Source organism: Micromys minutus (genome assembly GCF_963924665.1).
Source record: "Micromys minutus genome assembly, chromosome: 7".
Lineage (NCBI taxonomy): Eukaryota > Metazoa > Chordata > Mammalia > Rodentia > Muridae > Micromys > Micromys minutus.
Window position 1 is genome coordinate 37,348,283 of NC_137976.1, and position 20,071 is coordinate 37,368,353.

At 38.2% G+C, this 20,071-nt stretch overlaps 1 protein-coding gene across 1 annotated transcript in view; it reads left to right on the forward strand.

Moving 5' to 3' along the window:
- Window positions 1–314: 314 nt before the first annotated feature.
- Window positions 315–20,071, forward strand: part of LOC308422814 (transmembrane protein 45A-like) — a gene marked incomplete at both ends in the record, with an annotated part of 30,018 nt that continues 10,261 nt past the window's right edge. Inside the window, 4 exons of the mRNA XM_080919481.1 lie at window positions 315–356; window positions 9,772–9,964; window positions 12,580–12,786; window positions 14,063–14,250. Of these exons, the coding sequence (XP_080775607.1) occupies window positions 315–356; window positions 9,772–9,964; window positions 12,580–12,786; window positions 14,063–14,250 (630 nt within the window). The remainder of the gene's footprint in view (window positions 357–9,771; window positions 9,965–12,579; window positions 12,787–14,062; window positions 14,251–20,071) is intronic.

Consider the following 20,071-nt stretch of genomic DNA (forward strand, 5'->3'; position numbering starts at 1 on the left):
ATGAACAGCATCTGCCAGGATTTCCTGCTGTGCAGTGAATCTTCAGCACATGAGTTGTAAGGACTTGGGAAATTGTTAAAGTGTGGTAAGTAATATTCGGCAAAGGTAAAACGTGATAAGTTTTAATATCTAATGGTAGTTGCTTTTGGCATATGCAAACCGTTGCATGACTGTGTAAAGCTGTCTGTAATGTATCAAGTTTCAGTTTCTAACTTTCAGCTTTAAGTGGGGAAACAAAACCAAAATCACAGCTGCTTTTCTCTTCTCCCTGTTGGACCAGTTCTGAAGTGTTGGATTTACTGATACCAAGCAAGATGAATGGCTCAGAAGCAAGAATTGGCTCAAAGCACCCGAAGGTTAGTTTTCTCCTAGAGTAACTTTGGTTTGATAATGTGGGAAGAACAAGGAAAAAAATGTTTCCTGTAGCCTGTCACCTGTCCTCCTTTCCCCCTTGGTCTCATATAACTGAGTTCAAGCTCACTATACTGTGAAGCTAGTCTTGTACTGTGGATCCTTCTACCTTTCCCTTTCAAGTGCATGGATTATAGATCTGATTTGATTCTCGACTGGTGTATTTGGGACATAGTACAAGAAATCATTTCTGTTTTGTAAAATAAGTATATTAACATCATTTTCTTAGGATTTTATGAGATAAAGCTAGGTAAGAGTGCTTGTCATGATGGGGATCTAGTTCAGTTGGTAGAATACTCACCTAATATACACAAAGATCTTTGGTGTACACTTCAGCACTGAAAAAAACCTAAGAAAATTTTGACTCAAAGAGCAAAACTATATGTCCTCTCTCATATGCAGATACTATGCAGCATAATGTATGTATGTCCTGTCTATCTGTAAATGGTTATAAATGTGGTTAAAGTCTAAAAAGGTATAAAAGAGTCAAAGAGAGTGCCTAAAGAGGTTTTAGCAGAGGGGAGGGGGCAAATGAACACATGCCACACGAAAGGCAGAGTCTAAGATGCAAATGAGGACAGGGATTGGAAAAAGAAGGGAGGAAGAGACTCCACTGAAACACACTTTGCTGAAACCATCATAATGATGGACAGTATTTCACATGATAACTAGACATATGGCGGCTGACACGTGGTAGACCACAGTAAAACCCGGTTAGTGCCACAACCACATCCACTGGACACGGCAAGAGTCACGAAGCCAGCCTAGCTGCTTGACACTGTTCTAGCAAAGCTAAGCTAATGCCTGCAACCACTGTCCTTCTATCTCTCACTTTGGGGTTTTGATCTCTGAGTCTTGTGTTACTGGGGACTTTCTGCATTATGATTTAGTTTATGTTTTTTTTTTTTTTTTCCTGAGAAAAATTACGTCTGAGTCTCTTTAGAAAAATCCTAAAATTAACTCTATCTGTCCAACTGTTTGGAAGTCTTCTTTATGCCCTGGAGATCATTAAGCACAAAGATGGAACAGAGTCCCCTTGGGACCATTATCAAGGCTCTCTTAGGAGCGACAGCACTGGGGAGAGTAAGAAATAGTCAAATCCCGGGTATAGTTGGAGGTAAACAGCTTTCAGATGGCTGGATGTGGGAAGGAAATCAGGTGAAGAGTCCAGGATTACTAAAATTTTGGTATGAACAGTTACAAGGATGAAGTTGTTTTAAATGAGGAAGACAGTGGCGGAGGGTCCAGGTGAGGGATGTGCTCTGTATGGTTCTGAGATTGAGAGCCACACTAGACAACAGAGTGAAGAAACCAGGTGGGGAAGTCCAAGTGGGAACCCAGTTAAGTTAGGTGTTTGGGAGAAGTGGGCACAAGACACTTCCAGCTGTGAAGTGCAGTGAGAACCCCATCTTATGCATTTAATTATTCTTGACGTTCTATGGACTTTAGGTTCCCCTTCACCATGGAAACCAAAGCAACACTTATACAAACAGGCTGCCATTGGCCTGCACTTACATACAAGGACCTTTAATCTTGCCAGGTTTCTGAACCAGAGCCTGGCTTTTGTCACATCCACTCTACCTTGGTCTTGGCAAAATGAAATCTTCCCTGAAACTTCTATTTCCTTGGTGCTGCTCTGCTTCTAAAATATAACTCAATTCTCTACACCCTTTCCACACCAAAGAACGCTTACGTGTATTATTTATTTTGATTACAGGGTTTATGTGCATTGTTTATTTTGATTACAGGGTTGTCGTACCCTGGAAGTCCTCCTCCCTTCCAAACTTTGCTGATTGTTTCTAGGGCTTAGAAGGATCTGTAGTTCCTACTGGCACATCATTATTCACTGTGCAGAACATGCATTTGCTGAATTAAAGCCCTTTTCAAGACATTGTAGCCCAAGATACTGCACAGACCATAATATTAATTAATCAACTTTACATTTCATCAGAATCTCTCCTCCTTTCTTCTCTCAGTTCTCCTCACTCTGCCTCTCCATGCCATCTTATCTTCCTCTCCTTCTCTTCAGAAAAGAGGAGGTCTCCCATGGATATCAATCTGTCCTAGCATATCATATAAAGTTGCAATAGACTAGGCATATTTTTTCCTAGTCTTGAAGAAGCTACATGAGGCAGCCCAGTTGGAGGATGGAGTTGTAAATGTAAGCAACAGAGTCATAAACAGGCCCTTCTTCTGCTGTTAGGAAACCCACATGAAGACTAAGCTAGACAACTATAACATATTCAGAGGACCTAGATCAGTTCCATGTAGGCTCCTTGTTTGACAATGCAGTCTCTGTGAGTCCCCATTGGCCCAGGCGAGTTAATTCTGTAGTTTTCTTGTGTTGACAAACCATACTCTTAAGGCATAACCCAGAGTCCCTTTTATAACCTTCTTTCCTGATGATTGCCCAGGGTGAATATTCTCACCTAAGATGTGAATTAGGGTGAACTAATAGTGTGGTCATGGTCATTGTTGGGTGTAATGCACCTGTCCTTTTGCAGGGTCTGTGTGTGTGTGTTGGGGAGGGGGGACAGGAGGTCAGAAGGATATCAACATTGAACTTTCTTGTTACACGCAGGCTTGGAAAAAGTCATACTTCTTGGCTATGTGACCATGCTGAAAGGCAGTGGTTCTCAATTTGTGGGCCATAACCCCTTTAAAGGTCAAGTGATCCTTTCACAGGGGTTTTGTATCAGATATTTACATCATGATTAATAACAGTAGCAAACCTACAGTTATAATATAGTAATGAAATAATTTTGTAATTGAGGGTAGTTACAACATGAGGAACTGGATTAGTCTTAGCATTAGAAAGGTGGAAAACCATTGCTGTAAGCCTTTGTATTCGTTCTGACATGTTTCTAATAACTTCCCTGAATCTTGTGTATCTTTTGCATTTAGCCTATGGAATTTTTCCTATGAAGTAACTGAATGCATTGTTGAGTGCTATGTTGATGCTTTTTGCTCATAACCAGTGAACCACACCTACAAAACTTATTTGAGCAGTTTGCCAACCATTTTTTAGTAACTTTGGGCTATGAACATGTGCATCATTCTACACATGTATCCATTTATTTATTAGATATTCCATTTCAGGAAAGGCTGAACCATATGTGGTGGCAGATATCCATAGGCTCAGTACTAGGAAGCTAAGATAGGAGGATCGCAAGTTTGATGTTAGTATGGGCTACATAGTGATACCTAGTCTCAAAAACAAATAAAATAACCAGGAAAATCAACAGCTGGGTCCTAGGCTCTAAAAACAAGGTGTAATCATCCATTCCAGGAGCCCATATGCTATTGAAAGAGAGTAGTTAGTAAGTAATGATGGATGTTCAAGAAATTCCATGGGAGTACCTTGGAATCACAAACAACCAGATACTTTAACAGCTGAAGAGTGAAACAGAGGAGGTGACCTGTCTTTCTTTTTTTCTTCTATTTTATTTTTCCTTCCTTTATAGGATGTATATTAAGTAGGTGAAGTAAGGAAGGGTCATAGCACCCCACAATGCATTCAACTATTTCATAGGACAAAACGCCATAGGCTATGCAGAAGATACAGAAGAGTAAGTGGTCAAAAACACAGGGAAGGGCTCTACAGTTTCCTACTGTGTAGAGCCAGACAGATATGTTAAGTAACCTATATTTGGAGAATGACACATAAATTACTTTGTTTTGTACTATCAAGTAGAAAACAGAAAATGAGGCAAGGATCAGAACAGGAGCAGGAGGAGAGCCCCACATTACTCTTCCATGGTCAAGGCAAACAGTGGAAGGTGAGCCTCCGTAAAGTTAAAACAACTTCTTACTTATGAGGCCAGACTGTGCCACCAGAAGAGAGAATGTGATTTGTAGTTGTTTTGAGTTGACTTGTGAATGGTTGTTGTGGTTGTAGATGTGGAAGGAAGACTGCATTCTGACTCCTTCCACTCCGAGGATAATGTGTCTGTGTGTAAGTTTCAGGACACATTTACATACACATCTATGGATGAGGGTGGGTCACCAGGTTTGCTGTGAGAATGAGAAGGTGTGACTCTTGTGAAAGGAGGAGGAAAACAGTGTGAACTTCCGGCTTCCCACTCTTTGTTTCCCACTCTCTTTCAAGTCTTTATTAAACATGCAAAGGAAACCCGGAAGATCTCCAAGTATAAAAAATCCAAAAGAAAGAAAAATGCTATAAAAGGTCTATTTAAATGATCCATGTCAATTATCATTTTTGTATGAGCTATGACATGCCAAAGATAATGGACTAGTGTGCATATTTAAATTATAAAAATACATATAATGGAAATATATTTTCAAATACATTGTCAAAGCTCAAAAAAAAAAAAAAAAAAATAAAAAAATCTTCAAGTAGCCACTACTAACACTATGTGGCTACCAAGTGAGCATTTGAAGTGTTGACAACTCATCTAAGGTGTGTTCTCAGAATGAAATACATACACGTTTGTACCTGACATGGTTGTAACCCCAAAACCTCATTTCCATTGAATTCCTCCTAAAATCAGAATAGCAGAGCTCTGTGAGTCTGTGGAGGAGTTATCTACAGAAAGGCAGAGTTAGGGGTGTTTCTGAGGTGCTTTTCAGTCTGGCTGGTGAATATTTGTTTTTGTTTTTGTGTTTTTTTTTAATTTGCAGTGATATTTTTATGAACAACAGTTTTTCTTTCAATTCCCTACTCTGTGGTCATAGTTTTCATCGTAGTTTGGAAATGTTGAATAAGTGGAAAAGAAGAAAAGAAATAAAAATTGTTTTATGATGATATTTGGTTACAAAAACATTAAGTTTAATTTCACAACTTATCAAAGTGAGTTTCTTACATTTAAAAATGTGGTGAGTGGTAAATTTTTTTATTTCATCATTTCTTTATTGTGTGTGTTTATGCATACACCAGATTTGGCTGCAAGATGCATCTTGGTAACTGGGTTATGATAATTTTTGTTTACATTTTGCTTCTGCTGGGTACTGTAATTCTGACTGCTGGGAATTCTGAAGCAGAAGCAAAACTCACATAGTTGAACTTGGCAGTCTTGCAGAGAAAGGTAAAAAAAAACAAAACTAAAGATTCCTTATTATAAAATATACTATGAAGATAAGTCTCTGTGGACATTAAATAGAATGATGTAATTTAGAATATCCTGAGAAGAAAGCCTCTGAGGATAGTTCACTAGTGCTGAGCCTTGAGAGTGCCTTTCCTATATGGAATATCGAGGAAAGTGGAGACAGTCTGCCAGATAGGACATACCCATTCACCCAACATCTGCTTGTCATCAGCATTGGGAAAATTCATGGTGCTGATAGGTCCATTTGGGCTTCCTCAATTCTTTGGAAGTTGTGCTCTCCTGGAGAGAAGGGCTGGTGAGGCTGGTACCTTGGGGAGTAGGCAGGGTCACTGACCACCATCAGTGCATTTGTTCCTTTCTTCTCCCATCTCAGGGCCATCAAAGACCATATCTTTGATGGCATATGTTCCTAGGGTGGATCTGCTATTTCTTCAGGCTTGGTATTAAGCTATCATTCATGCGTAGCATTGTATGTTCTCACCATCCTGTTCTGACTCAGACTTGGCATCTGAGAAATGAGTGTCTACAATAGCCTTCTAATTCATCTTTGCCTGTAGGCCTTTCTACCTTTCATATATTATTGGCATGGCTGAAAAGTTAATCCTGACGAAGTGCCATTTGGATCATGCAACTTCTCTGCTCTTAATTTTTCTTAATACCGTCCTGGCTGAGGAGCAGTTTGAGGGAACACGATGTACTCTCATCTTTTTTTTTCTTTTGGCTCCCCCCACCCCCAGTTTATAGAGAAACATATCCCACAGCCAAGATTGTTAGCAGAGATTCAGAAGACTTGAAATCCCAAACTTAAATCTAACCACTGTGGCAAATGTTTATTTTTATCCTGCATTGATCTGACATGTAGAAACATCCTTTTCCCTCAAACCTACCACTCCGTCTTTGGAATATGTGATAACATACTGACAAGAGTAGGCTGTGGAGTCATCAAACCAGATTCAAGCCTCAGCTCTGCTATTAATTAGCCTGGGGAATGTGTGGTTTCATCATTTCTGAATAGCCAGAGGCAAATAGAAATTGGTAATCCTCAAAGTTGGGAAGATAAAACACTGCACACAAAATATTTTAAGTTTTGAGTGCCTAGTTTGCAGTGAATTCTTAGTCCTTAACCTCTGCTTGCACAAGTGCCAAACTGCATATTGATTAATAAATATGTATCTGGGGTCTTCTGGCTTTTTTCTGCACCTGTAGTTTAGTAATCTCTTTAATTTTAAGCAGCCTTTTATTTTTTCTCATAGAGTACATCTCAGCCAATGTCCCTTCCTTCTACTAGTTGCAGGCCCTTCCTCTACCTCTTCCAGATCATTCCTCCTCTATTTTTTCCCTTCAAAAAAGAAGAAAAAGAAAAATGAACAAGCCTCTCAGAGATATTCACTGAACATAGTCTAATAAGATACAATAAGACTGGGCATAAACCCTCATATCATAACTGTATATGACAAGCCAGTAAGAAGAAAGGGCCCTAAGCACAGCCAGAATAGTCAGAGACACCTGCTTTCACATTGTTGGAAGCCCCAAAAGAGCACCAAGCTACACAACCATGAGGGATGTTCAGAGGACCTAGCTCTGACCTATACAGAATCCATGTTTGCCACTTCAGTCGCTGTGGGCCCCTAGGAGCCCTGCTTAGTTGATACTGTGGGCCATGTTCTTGTGCTGTCCTTGGTTCTTGACCTCTTTGCTTCTAAAATACTTCTTCCTCCTTTTCTGCAGGGTTCTCCTGGATTTTCCTAGTGTTTGACTGTGGGTCTGTCCTTTTTTTTTTTTAAAAAAAATTAGATAGTGTTTGTATTTACATTTCAAATGTTATCCCCTTTCCCCGTTTCCCCCTTTCCCATCACCCATCATCGTGCGTCTAAGATGCTCCCCTTCCACTCACCCACTTCCACCTCAACACCATGGCATTGCACTAAACTGGGGAAATGAGCCTTCACAGGACCAAGGGCTTTTCCTGCTATAAATTCCAGACAATGCCATCCTCTGCTACATATGCACCTGGAGCCATGGGGCCTCCACTTGTGTACTATTTGGTTGGTGGTTCAGTTCCTGGGAGCTCTGGGGAATCTGGTTGGTTGATATTGTTGTTCTTCCTATGAGGTTGCAAACCTCTTTAGTTAGTTCCTTCAGCCCTTTCTTGAGCTTCATGTAGTCACTGACTTTTATCTTGGGTGTTCCAAGCTTTTGGGCTAATATCCACTTATCAGTGAGTGCATACTGTGTGTGTTCTTTTGTGATTGTGTTACCTCAGTCAAGATGATAGCTTCTAGTTCCATCCATTTGCCTAAGAATTTCATGAAGTCATTGTTTTTAATAGCTAAGTATTACTCTATTGTGTAAATGTACCACAATTCTGTATTCATTCCTCTGTTGAAGGACATCTGGGTGCTTTCCAGCTTCTGGCTATTATAAATAAGGCTGCTATGAACAGGGTGGAACATGTGTCCTTGTTAGATGTTGGAGCATCTTTTGGGTAAATGCTCAGGAGTGGTTTAGCTGGGTTCTCAGGTAGCACTGTGTTGAATTTTCTGAGACTGATTTCTAGAGTGGTTGTACCAGCTTGTAACACCACCAACAATAGATGAGTGTTCCTCTTTCTCCACATTTTTGCCAGCATCTGATGTCACTTGAGTTTTTGATCTTAGCCATTCTGACTGGTGTGAGGTGGAATCTCAGGGTTGTTTTGATTTGCATTTCCCTGATGACTAGAGAAGATTAACATTTCTTTAGGTGCATCTCAACCATTTGGTATTCCTCACTTGAGAATTCTTTATTTAGCTCTATGCCCCATTTTTTAGTAGGGTTATTTGGTTCTCTGGAGTCTTACTTCTTGAGCTCTTTGTATATATATATTAGCTATTAGCCCTCTATCTGATGTAGGTTTGGAAAAGATTTTTCCAATCTGTTGGCTGCCTTTTTGTCCTCTTGACAGTCTTTTGCCTTACAGAAAAATTTGCAATTTCATGAGGTCCCATTTGCTGATTCTTGATCTTAAAGCATAAGCCATGGTGTTCAGGAAAATTTCCCCAGTGCCCATGTATTCGAGGCTGTTTCCTTCTTTCTCTTCTATTAGTTTCAGTGTATCTGATTTTATGTGGAGGTCCTTGATCCACTTTGACTTGAGCTTTGTACAAGGAGATAAAAATGGATTGATTTGCATTTTTCTATAAGCTGACTGCCAGTTAAACCAGTACCATTTGTTGAGAATGCTGTCTTTTTTTTCACTAGACGTTTTTAGACCCTTTGTGAAAGATCAAGTGACCATAAGTGTGTGGTTCATTTCTGAGTTTTCAATTTTATTCCATTGATCTACCTGCCTATCTCAGTACAAATACCATGCAGTTTTTATCACGATTGTTCTGTAATACAGCTTAAGGTTGGGGGTGGTGATTCCCCCAGAAATTTTTTTTTATTGTTAAGAATACTTTTGCTTTTCTGGGTTTTTGTTATTCCAAATACATTTTCAAATTACTTTTTCTATTAATAATTGAGCTGGAATTTTGATGGGAATTGCATTGAATCTGTAGATTGTTTTCAGCAAGATGGTCATTTTTACTATATTAGTCCAGCCAACCCATGAGAATGGGAGATCTTTCCATCTTCTGAGATATTCTTTGATTTCTTTACCCAAACACTTGAATTTCTTGTCATACAGATCTTTCACTTCCTTGGTTAGAGTCACACCAAGGTATTTTATATTGTTTGTAACTATTGTGAAGGGTGTCCTTTCCCTAGTTCATCTTTTAAGTAGAGGAAGGCTACTGATTTGTTTGAGTTAATTTTATATCCAGCCACTTTCCTGAAGTTGTTTATCAGTTTTAGGAAACTTTAGATTATTTCAAATTCTAAACAAACATATCAAAGTTTCATATTACTTTTCTTTATACTTAAAAAGCAAGTGGTTGGTGAACTGCATACTGTCTTGTAGTCTTATAAAGAAATCCTTGTGAGATTTATATTAAAAATGACAAAATTTTGCCTAATAGTTGTGAGATCTGGGGAAGTCATTTAACTCTTGTAAACTCATACCTAATTGAAAATGGAATATTAGTCTCTTTGGTGTGAAAGTTGGACTAGAGATAGCATTTAAAACATCTCTACAACATGCATGATTAAGTGTTAAAAGCAAATTTTAACTTTCTATCAGCATAGCTGATACTATAATTTGACCTAGTGTGTGCTAATAACCATCAGGAGCTCCCCTGCTATTTTGGGATGAGAGATGATTTGGTGATGTTCCACAAATGAAATGTCTATCATCTCTATATTCTTATATTTGTAGGTGCTGGGGGACGCTGCAGGCCATTTTCTTCCCGGATCCTTTTTCCTTATCCTAGGTTTTTGGTGGAGTACAATAAGTATTTTGAAGTATATTTGTAAACGGCAAAAGAGGTCTTCCTCCCTTATTACCCCCCAATTTTTCTCTCGAGCAGAAATTTTGGAGGGAATTGTGATTATTGTCATGGCATTAGCAGGTAAGCTGACTTACTGTGTTGTATTTCCTAAATTTTGTTGTTTCCATATGCATAAAAAAGATTTTGTTACAAAATCAAGGAACTCCAAAGCTGACTGTCTTATTTAAAAATATTTATTGAATATATGTAATATACTTTGGTAGAAAGATGGCATTTTATATTTGCATAAAGGCCTATTTTTTTAGTTAAATTAAGTTTTTAATTTATATTCTCTACATTCCACTCACTGTCCTCTACCTGTTCACCCCTTCTCATAATCCTTCCGTGTCTTCTCTCACCTTCTCCTCTGAGCAGGTGCCTCCTCCCCTAGTATTCTACTGTCCTGGTACTTCAAGTCTCTGTGAGGTAGGTGCTTTCTCTCCTACCGAGGGTGTATAAGGCCACCCAACTTTTGAGATACAGGCAACAGCTCTTGGGATATTCCCCGTTCCAGCTGTTCCAGACCTACTCGAAGACCAAGCTACACATCTGCTACATATGTGCAGGGAGTTTTAGGTCCAGCCCCATATGTTCTTTGGTTGGTGGTTCAGACTTTGAGAGCCCCAAGGGTCCAGGTTAGTTGATTCTGTTTTTCTGTAGAGTTCCTATTCCATTTGGGACCCACACCCCTTCCTCCTATTTTTCCATAAGAGTCCCCAAACTCTATCCTCTGCTTGGCTGTGGGTCTCTGCACCTGTCTGTGTCAGCTGCTGGGTGGATCCTGTCAGAGGACAGCATGTTACTGTCTGCAAGCATATCAGAGTATCATTAATGGTATTAGGAACTGGTGCTTTGCCATGGCATTGGTCTCAAGTGAGATGGGTGTTTGGTTGGCCATTCCCTCAGTCCCTGCTCTGTCCTCCATGCCTGCATTTTTTGTAGACAAGATAAGTTTTGGGTTGAAAGTTTTGTGGGTGGATTGGTGTCTCTATCGGTTCATTGGGGTTCCTGACTGGATACAGGAGGTGGCTTCTTCAAGTTCTATAGCCCCAGTGTAGTGAGTCACAGCTAAAGTCATCCCCATTGATTCTTGGGCACATCCCTTATCCTAGGTCTCTGTTTCTTCCTGGAGATGCCTCCTACCTCTTCATCCCTGTCAGTTGCAGATTTCCATTAATTTTCATGGCCTTCTAGCCATTTCTCCTGTCTTTCACCACACCTTACCCTGAACCCAACATTCCCCTTCCCATTCTCCCTCCTTAGATTTTTCCCTCCATCTGCCTCTTCTGACTATTTTATTCCCCTTTCTAAGTGAGATTCAAGTGTCCTTGATTGGAAGGCCTATTTCTTAATGAATTAATTGTAGGATTTAATTTACTCAATTTAATCATGGTAAATTTTCTTTTTGAAATTGTTTGGATCCTCTGAAATAATTTCATATCAAATTTTTTCTGGTCCCTGAAAGAACATCACCTATTAGAAACTATTTTGTAAGTGACAGAAAAATAATCAATTGTTGAAAAGCTTCAATAAATCATTGCTGAGAGGTTATGGAGTATGGTCAAGGCTGAGTGTTTCACTCAGAGTTTCTATTCCTGCACAAAACATGACCAAGAAACCAAGTTGGGGAGGACAGGGCTTATTCAGTTTACACTTCCACATTGCTGTTTATCACTGAAGGAAGTCAGGACTGGAACTCAAGCAGGTCAGGAAGCAGGAGCTGATGCAGAGGCCATGGAGGGATATTGCTTACTGGCTTGCTTCCCCTGGCTTGCTCAGCTTGCTTTCTTATAGAACCCAGGTCTACCAGCCCAGGGATGGCACCACACACAATGGTTGGGCCCTCCCCCCTTGATTACTAGTTGATAAAATGCCTTACAGCTGGATCTCATGGAGGCTCCTTTCTCTGTGATAACCCCAGCTTGTGTCAAGTTGACACAAATCCAGCTACTACACTGAGGAAGGCCTTATTTTATGATCTCACCCTCTTTTTTTTTTCTAATTTCTTGAATTAGAGAAAATAGTTGGTCCATATAATTTATAAAGTCTTTTTGTTGATTTTGGGAATTCTGTAAAAATGGTCTGTTTTTAGTTTTAGTAATCTGTCTGTTGTAAATGAGGAAACCTTCAAATTTTTTCCATTACATTTTTAATGATATGATTCACTTTGCTTCAAAAAAAATAACTAATTTGCAAATTTATATATGTTAGCAAGGAAGCCAACATCTCTGAGAAAGTTCAAGTGCTTGTATAATTGATTATACTACATGTTATATTGACTTGGGCTTCTTGCTTATACTCAGTTGGAGGAAGCTAAATCTTAATTTTGGTTTTGAACTCAGGAACCAGGGCCAATCTTTTACCTAGTGGTTATCCAAAAGTCTAGTAGCTAAGAAATGAACAGTCAGTTTCTATAAGACAGTATTATAAACCTTGGACATTAGGTTGGAATAGACACCCAAACCAAAGTCATGAACATTGTTTTAGACTAAGATTTGTTATCTAAGTGAGCATTTGAACATCAAAGAACGTCTAAGGTGCTACTACACAGCTGTTATGGAACCGCTGAGAGAGGAAGTAATGTTTTAAGAGGACACAGCAGATTGAACTAAACAATAGTCATATCTTCCTGCCTGAGTATGCTAGGTAAAAATCATGTAGAATATTGCTAAAACTGTGGTATGCTTTTTCTACAGGAATAATTGGTCTATTTTCTGCATTTGGAAAACTAAAATTATTGTTACATGAAGAAGTACCATTGGCGAAAAATCTGCACTGGCAACATTTTATCATGTACTTGGTCCTTGCAATGCTGGGTGTGACCAAGATCTTATGTTTCACCATTAGATCACTGCCAGTCTCTTTGGCCAAACTAATGCTATCCAATGCCTTCTTTGTGGAAGGTAAGTAGTGGGAAGAGGCCTCTTTGCATCCTACCTTTTTTTCTTCTGTACTTGTCACTAATAGTAAGTACATGGATAATAATAAGTCCTGTATAATCAAGTACATTTGTTTTTTTTAGTACAATATTGGTTGATAGGGTGAAGTATTCCAGCTTTATTAAGATATTTGGGTATGATCTGTGGGATGCTAATGGCTTTTCTTCTCTACTGACTCATCCTTCAATATTGGGCAGATACAACCATTTAATACTATTTACTAGTGTTTCACATCTGTCCTGAAGAATCACTAATATATTCATTATTTCTTTATTTTCTTAGCAATTATCTGTCTTTCAAATATTTATAACAATGAAAAAAATTAAACCCAGAGTAATGGAAGCATGAATCCTCAAAAGGGGTAGCCAGCTCTTAACATATTCTGAGATCTACCAATTAGCTTTTAAATCACTGATATAGTAAAACTTTGCTAGTACGTGTCAAGTCTGCAAAATCCAATCATTTTAGAATTGGAAGTCCTAATTTTGAGAAATTAATGCAAAAGAAATGATGTTTTGTTCATTTATTTTCTAAAATTACTATGGTAGGCAAGGAAGAGGTCTTCAATGAAGATGTGAGAATGTAGATTAATTATGAATCCCTGAAAGCTACAAGTGACTAGGAGGCAGCTAGTTCTTGCCTGTTGCTTTTTGTGGACAAGGGCCAGAAAAAAGAAATTGCAACAACCAATAGCTTGGTTCTCATATCTTTAATGAACATCCATTTCTTTTAGCTTAATAAAAACCATTAAGTTGAAACTGGAATATGTTTATGTAAAGAAATATCACAGATGCTATTTGCTGCTATTGTCATACTTATCAAGATGTGATTTATGGGTGTGTTTACATTTTTCCAGGGGACAGAATTTAAGACAAGGCCCTGGATTCAGCTTATGCACCTGCATGGTCACTGAATTGTAACTCCCTGCGCTGTCATTTACTGTTAGTCAGCCTGCATAATGATACTTTTAAAGTCAGCTAATTAAAAATTTCATGGTAGAGGAGAAAAGAAAGGTTGGAGAAGGAAACGAAGGGTTGAATTTTAACAATTCCATTATAAATAGGCAGATGTAACTAAAAAAAAAAAAAAGCTAAGATTCATTGCCATGAGACTCATCAACTGTATAGGTGTATAAAATTCTGTGGATAGAGAGAAAAGGAAGGCATGAGAAAGAAGTGGTGAGTTGGTTCTCTTTTGTTTTTACTCAAAAAGCAAACCCAAATGTCCCCTACCATTCTAGCTTTTATCTTCTACAATCACTCTCATGATTCGGTCCTGCTGAGCAACTTTGTGCACCAACTGCTGAACATCAGTGCGATTCTGAGTGGCCTGGCTGCTTTTTTAGAATTTCTCCTCACAAAGAACAATGTAGTTCTGGAGCTCCTGAGGTCAAGTTTCACCATGCTCCAGGGGGCTTGTTTCTTTCAGGTGAGTTGAGGCTCTGGATTTATCTTGTTTCTACCAGTGGCTTCTCTCCTTATTTTCTGAGGTATTTTCTTATAGGCTCCAGAGACTTTCCTATGACATAATGCCTATAGTGAAACTGCTGGTCCTTAGGTGATTATGTCTTTAAGTGAGATAACCTTATATTCCTAGTTGGAACACTGGTAGAAACAAGTAATAGGCTGTTACTGTTATCATACATCTGACTATCTACTACATAGAAACACTTGAGTTGATGATATTAATAGTCACCAATTCTTTTTTTTAAGTAGATTTTTATCAGTTGCAAATAAAGGTATCTTATTAATTTTAAATTAATGTTTCTTTATTTTTCTTGCTCAATTGCTCTGGCTAGGGAATCCAATATTATATTGAATTAGAACTGATAAAATGGGCACCTTTTTTCCATTACTGATCTTGTGGTAACTTTTCCATTTTTTTTAAACAATTTTAATTAACTAAACAAAGATAAATGTACAGATTTTAAGCATTGTTTGCATAAAATTATACAATACATTTTTGTCAGTACTTTATTTTCAGATTTTAAAATAATTTTACATAAAACTGTATGAATATATTTTTTGTCAGTACTTGATATTTTTAAAGGTTTGATAGTATGCATTGAAAACTTAATAGTTACAATGAGCATAGTACATGTAAAACAAAATGTAACATGAAAATTGTCAAAGTTTTCTTGTTGTATAGAGATTTTTTTGTTTTGTTTTGTTTTCTTTTCTTTATTTCTTGGACTTCATACAGTCTTGGACTTTATTTTGTAAAACAAAGATAAATGTAAAGATTTTAAACATTTTTTGCTTAAAATTATACATTTTTGTCAGTACTGTTTTTTCAGACATTAAAATAAATTTTACATAAAACCATGTGAATATGTTTTTTAGTCAGTACTTGATTTTTTTCAAGGGCTTGACAGTATGCATTAAAAACCTACTAGTTGCAATAAGCGTAAAGTACATGCAAAACAAAACGCAACATGGAAATAGTCAAAGTTTTCTTGTTTTGTGAATATATGTATATTTTTTGTTTTCTTTATTTCTTGGACTTCATACAGTCTGTGAGTTGTTTCTGGGGGAGTGCAAGCCTCTGGGGTTAGCATCCCACTATCAGTGACTGCATATTATGTCTGTTCTTTTGTGACTGGGTTATCTCACTCAGGATGATCTTCTCTAGATGCAGCCATTTTCTTAAGAATTTGGTTAAGTCATTGTTTCTGGTGGCTGAGTAGTATTCCATTGTGTATATGTACCACAATTTTTGTATCCATTCGTCTTCTGAAGGACATCTGGGTTCCTTCCAGCTTCTGGCTATTATAAATAGAGCCGCTATGAACATTGTGGTGCATATATCTTTGTTGTGTATTAAAGTGTCTCTGGGGTATATGCCCAGAAGTGGAATAGCTGGGTCTTCAGGTAGTACTATATCCAATTTTCTGAGGTATCGCCAGACAGATTTCCAGAGTGGTTGTATTAGCTTGCAACCCCACCAACAGTGGAGAAGTGTTCCTATTTCTCCGCAGCCTCGCCAGCATCTGCTGTCATCTGAGTTTTGGATCTTGGCCAATCTGACTGGTGTGAGGTGGAATCTTAGGGTTGTTTTGATTTGCATTTCCCTGATGGCTAAGGATGTTGAGCACTTCCTCAGATGTTTTTCGGCCATTCAGTGTTCCTCAACTGAAAATGATTTGTTTAGCTCTGTACCCCATTTTTTAATAGGGTTATTTGATTCTCTGGTGTCTAGCTTTTTGAGTTCCTTGTACACCTTGGATATTAGGCCTCTATCTGATGTGGTGTTGGTAAAGATCTTTTCCCATTCTGTTGGTTGCCGTTTTGTTTTCTTGACGATGTCCTTAGCCTTACAGAAACTTTGCAATCTCATTAAGTCCCAATTGTTAATCTTTGACCTTAGAGCTTGAGCCATTGGTGTTTTGTTCAGGAAATTTTCTCCTGTGCCTATGTGTTCTAAGGTTTTCCCTACTTTCTCATCTAATAGTTTCAGTGTATCTGGTTTAATGTGGAGATCTTTAATCCACTTACACTTGAGCTTTGTACAAGGAGATAAGAACGGGTCTATTTTCATTCTTTTGCATGTTGAGTGCCAGTTGGACCAGCACCATTTGTTGAATAGGCTGTCCTTTTTCCATTGAAGGTTTACTGCTCCTTTGTCAAAAATCAGGTGACCATATACATGAGGGCTCATTTCTGGATCTTCTATTCTATTCCATTGATCCACTTGCCTATTTCTGTACCAGTACCATGCAGTTTTCAGCACAATTGCCTTGTAATATAGCTTGAGGTCAGGGATAGTGATTCCCACAGATGTTTTCTTGTTGTTGAGGATGGATTTCGCTATTCTAGGTCTTTTGTTATTCCATATGAAATTGCACATTGATCTTTCCAATTCCATGAAGAACTGGGTTGGAATTTTGATAGGGATTGCATTGAATCTGTAGATTGCTTTTGGTAGGATTGCCATTTTTAAGATGTTGATCTTTCCAATCCATGAGCATGGGAGATCTTTCCATTTTCTGAGATCCTCCTCAATTTCTTTCTTTAGAGGTTTGAAGTTCTTGTCATACAGGTCCTTCACTTCCTTAGTTAGAGTCACACCAAAGTATTTCATAGTTTTTGTAACTATTGTGAAGGGTACCTTTTCCCTAATTTCTTTCTCCACATGTTTGTCCTTTAAGTATAGGAAGGCTACTGATATGTTTGAGTTAATTTTGTATCCGGCCACTTTGCTGAACTTGTTTATCAGCTGTAGGAGTTCTCTGGTGGAATTTTTGGGGTCACTCAAGTACACTATCATGTCATCGGCAGAGAGTGATGTTTTTATCTCTTCCTTTCCGATTTGTATCCCCTTGATCTCCTTTTGCTGTCTAATTGCTCCAGCCAGGACTTCCAGTACTATGTTGAATAGGTAGGGAGAGAGTGGGCAGCCTTGTTGAGTCCCTGATTTTAGTGGGATTGCTTCAAGTTTCTCGCCATTAAGTTTGATGTTGGCTGTTGGTTTGCTGTATATTGCTTTTATTATGTTTAAATATGGGCCTTGGATTCCTGTTCTTTCCAGGACTTTTAACATGAAGGGGTGTTGGATTTTGTCAAATGCTTTCTCAGCATCTAGTGAGATGACCATGTGATTTTGGTCTTTAAGTTTGTTTATATGGTGGATTACATTGATGGATTTCCTTATGTTAAACCATCCCTGCATCCCAGGGATGAAGCCTACTTGGTCATGATGAATGATGGTTTTGATGTGTTCTTGGATTTGGTTTGCAAGGATTTTGTTGAGTATTTTTGCATCAATGTTCATAAGTGAGATTGGTCTGAAGTTCTCTTTCCTTGTAGGGTCTTTGTGTGGCTTAGGTACGAGGGTTATTGTAGCCTCAAAAAATGAGTTGGGTAATATTCCATCTGATTCTATCTTTTGGAATAGTTTGGCGAATATTGGTGTTATAGCCCCAATAAATGTCTGATAAAATTCTGCACTGAACCTGTCTGGACCTGGGCTTTTTTTGGTTGGGAGGCTTTTGATGACTTCTTCTATTTCTTTAGGTGTTATAGGGTTATTTAGATGGTTTACTTGGTCCTGGTTAAACTTTGGGACCTTGTATCTGTCTAGGAATTCGTCAATTTTCTCCAGATTTTCCAATTTTGTGGAGTATAAGTTTTTGTAGTAGGATCTGATGATTTCTTGAATTTCCTTAGTTTCAGTTGTTATGTCACCACTTTCCTTTCTGATTTTGTTAATTTGGATACTCTCTCTTTGCCCTTTAGTTAGTCTGGCTAGGGGTTTATCAATCTTGTTGATTTTCTCAAAGAACCAACTCTTTGTTTTGTTGATTTTTTCAATGGTTTTTTTTTGTTTCTATTTGGTCTATTTCTGCCCTAATTTTGATTATTTCTTGCCGTCTACTCTTTTTGGGTATATCTGCTTCCTTTTGTTCTAGGGCTTTTAGCTGTGCTGTCAGGTTGCTGATGTGAGTTCTCTCCAGTTTCTTCTTGGAAGCACTTAGGGCAATGAGTTTTCCTCTCAATACTGCTTTTATTGCATCCCATAGGTTTGGGTATGTTGTGTTATCATTTTCGTTGAATTCTAGAAAGTCCTTAATTTCTTTCTTTATTTGTTCTTTGACCCTGCTATCCTTTAACAGAGCGTTGTTTAGTTTCCATGTGTATGTGGGCATTTTGTTGTCTTTGTTGTTGTTAAAGACCAGCCGTAGACCATGGTGATCTGAGAGGATGCATGGGAGTATTTCAATCTTCTTATATCGATGAAGGCTCGTTCTGTGTCCAATTATGTGGTCAATTTTCGAGAAGGTGCCATGGGGTGGTGAGAAGAAGGTGTATTCTTTTACTTTAGGATAGTATGTTCTGTATATATCTATTAATTTTAGTTGGTTCAAAGTCTCTGCTAGTTTTGCAGTGTCCTTGTTCAGTTTCTGTTTCCCTAATCTGTCCATTGGTGAGAGTGGGGTGTTAAAGTCTCCCACTATTATTGTGTGGGGTGAAATGTATTTTTTGAGCTTTAGTAGAGTTTCTTTTATGAATGTGGGTGATTTTTTTTATTTGGAGCATATATGTTAAGGATTGAGAGTTCCTCCTGACAGATTTCCCCGGTAATGAGTAAAAAGTGTCCTTCTTTATCTTTTTTGATAACTTTTGGTTGGAAGTTTACTTTATTCGATATTAGAATAGCCACTCCAGCTTGCTTCTTGGAGCTGTTTGCTTGGAAGTTTTTTTTCCCACCATTTTACTCTGAGATAGTGTCTGTCTCTGTCTCTGAGATGAGTTTCCTGTATGCAGCAAAAGGCTGGATTTTGTTTATGTATCCAGTATGATAGTCTATGTCTCTTTATTGGGGAGTTGAGACCATTTATGTTAATAGATATCAAGGAATAATTGTTTCTGTTTCCTGCCATTTTTGCTTTTTTGGGTTGAGTTGTGTCTGTGTTTTTTTCTTCTTTTAGTTTTCTTGTTTAGGAGTTTTCTTGTTTTTACTAGGCTGTATTTTCCCTCCTTGTATTGGGTTTTCCACCTATAATTCGTTTTAGTGCTGGGTTTGTGGTCAGATATTGTGTGAATTTTGATTTGTCTTGAAATATCTTTGTCTCTCCATCGATGGTGATTGATAGTTTTGCTGGGTATAGTAGCTTGGGCTGGCACTTGTGCTCTCTTAAGGAGTGCATGATGTCTGTCCAGGCTCTTCTAGCTTTCATAGTCTCTGTTGAGAAATCGGGTGTGAGTCTGATTGGTCTGCTTTTATATGTTACCTGACCTTTTTCTATTACTGCTTTTAGTATTCTTTCTTTACTTTGGGCACTTGATGTTTTTAGTATTATGTGTCGGGAGGTATTTCTTTTCTGGTCCAACCTATTTGGAGTTCTGAAGGCTTCTTTTATGCTCGTGGTCATCTCATTCTTGAGGGTAGGGAAGTTTTCTTCTATGATTTTGTTGAAGATATTTACTGTGCCTCTTAGTTGATACTCTTCTCCCTCTTCTATTCCTATTATTTTTAGGTTCGGTCTTCTCATTGTGTCTTGTATTTCCTGGACATTTTGGGTTAGGAGCTTTTTGTTTTTTGCATCTTCTCTGGCTGTTTTGTCTATGTTTGCAAGTTGTCTTCTGCCCCCGAGATTCTCTCCTAGATCTCTTGTAATCTGTTGGAAATGCTTGCTTCTGTGACTCCTGATTTCTTTTTTTGGTGTTCTGACTCTAGGGTTATCTCTTTTAGCGCTTTCTTTATTGTGTCAATTTCTGTTTTAATTTCCCTCTTCCATTTTTTTTATTTC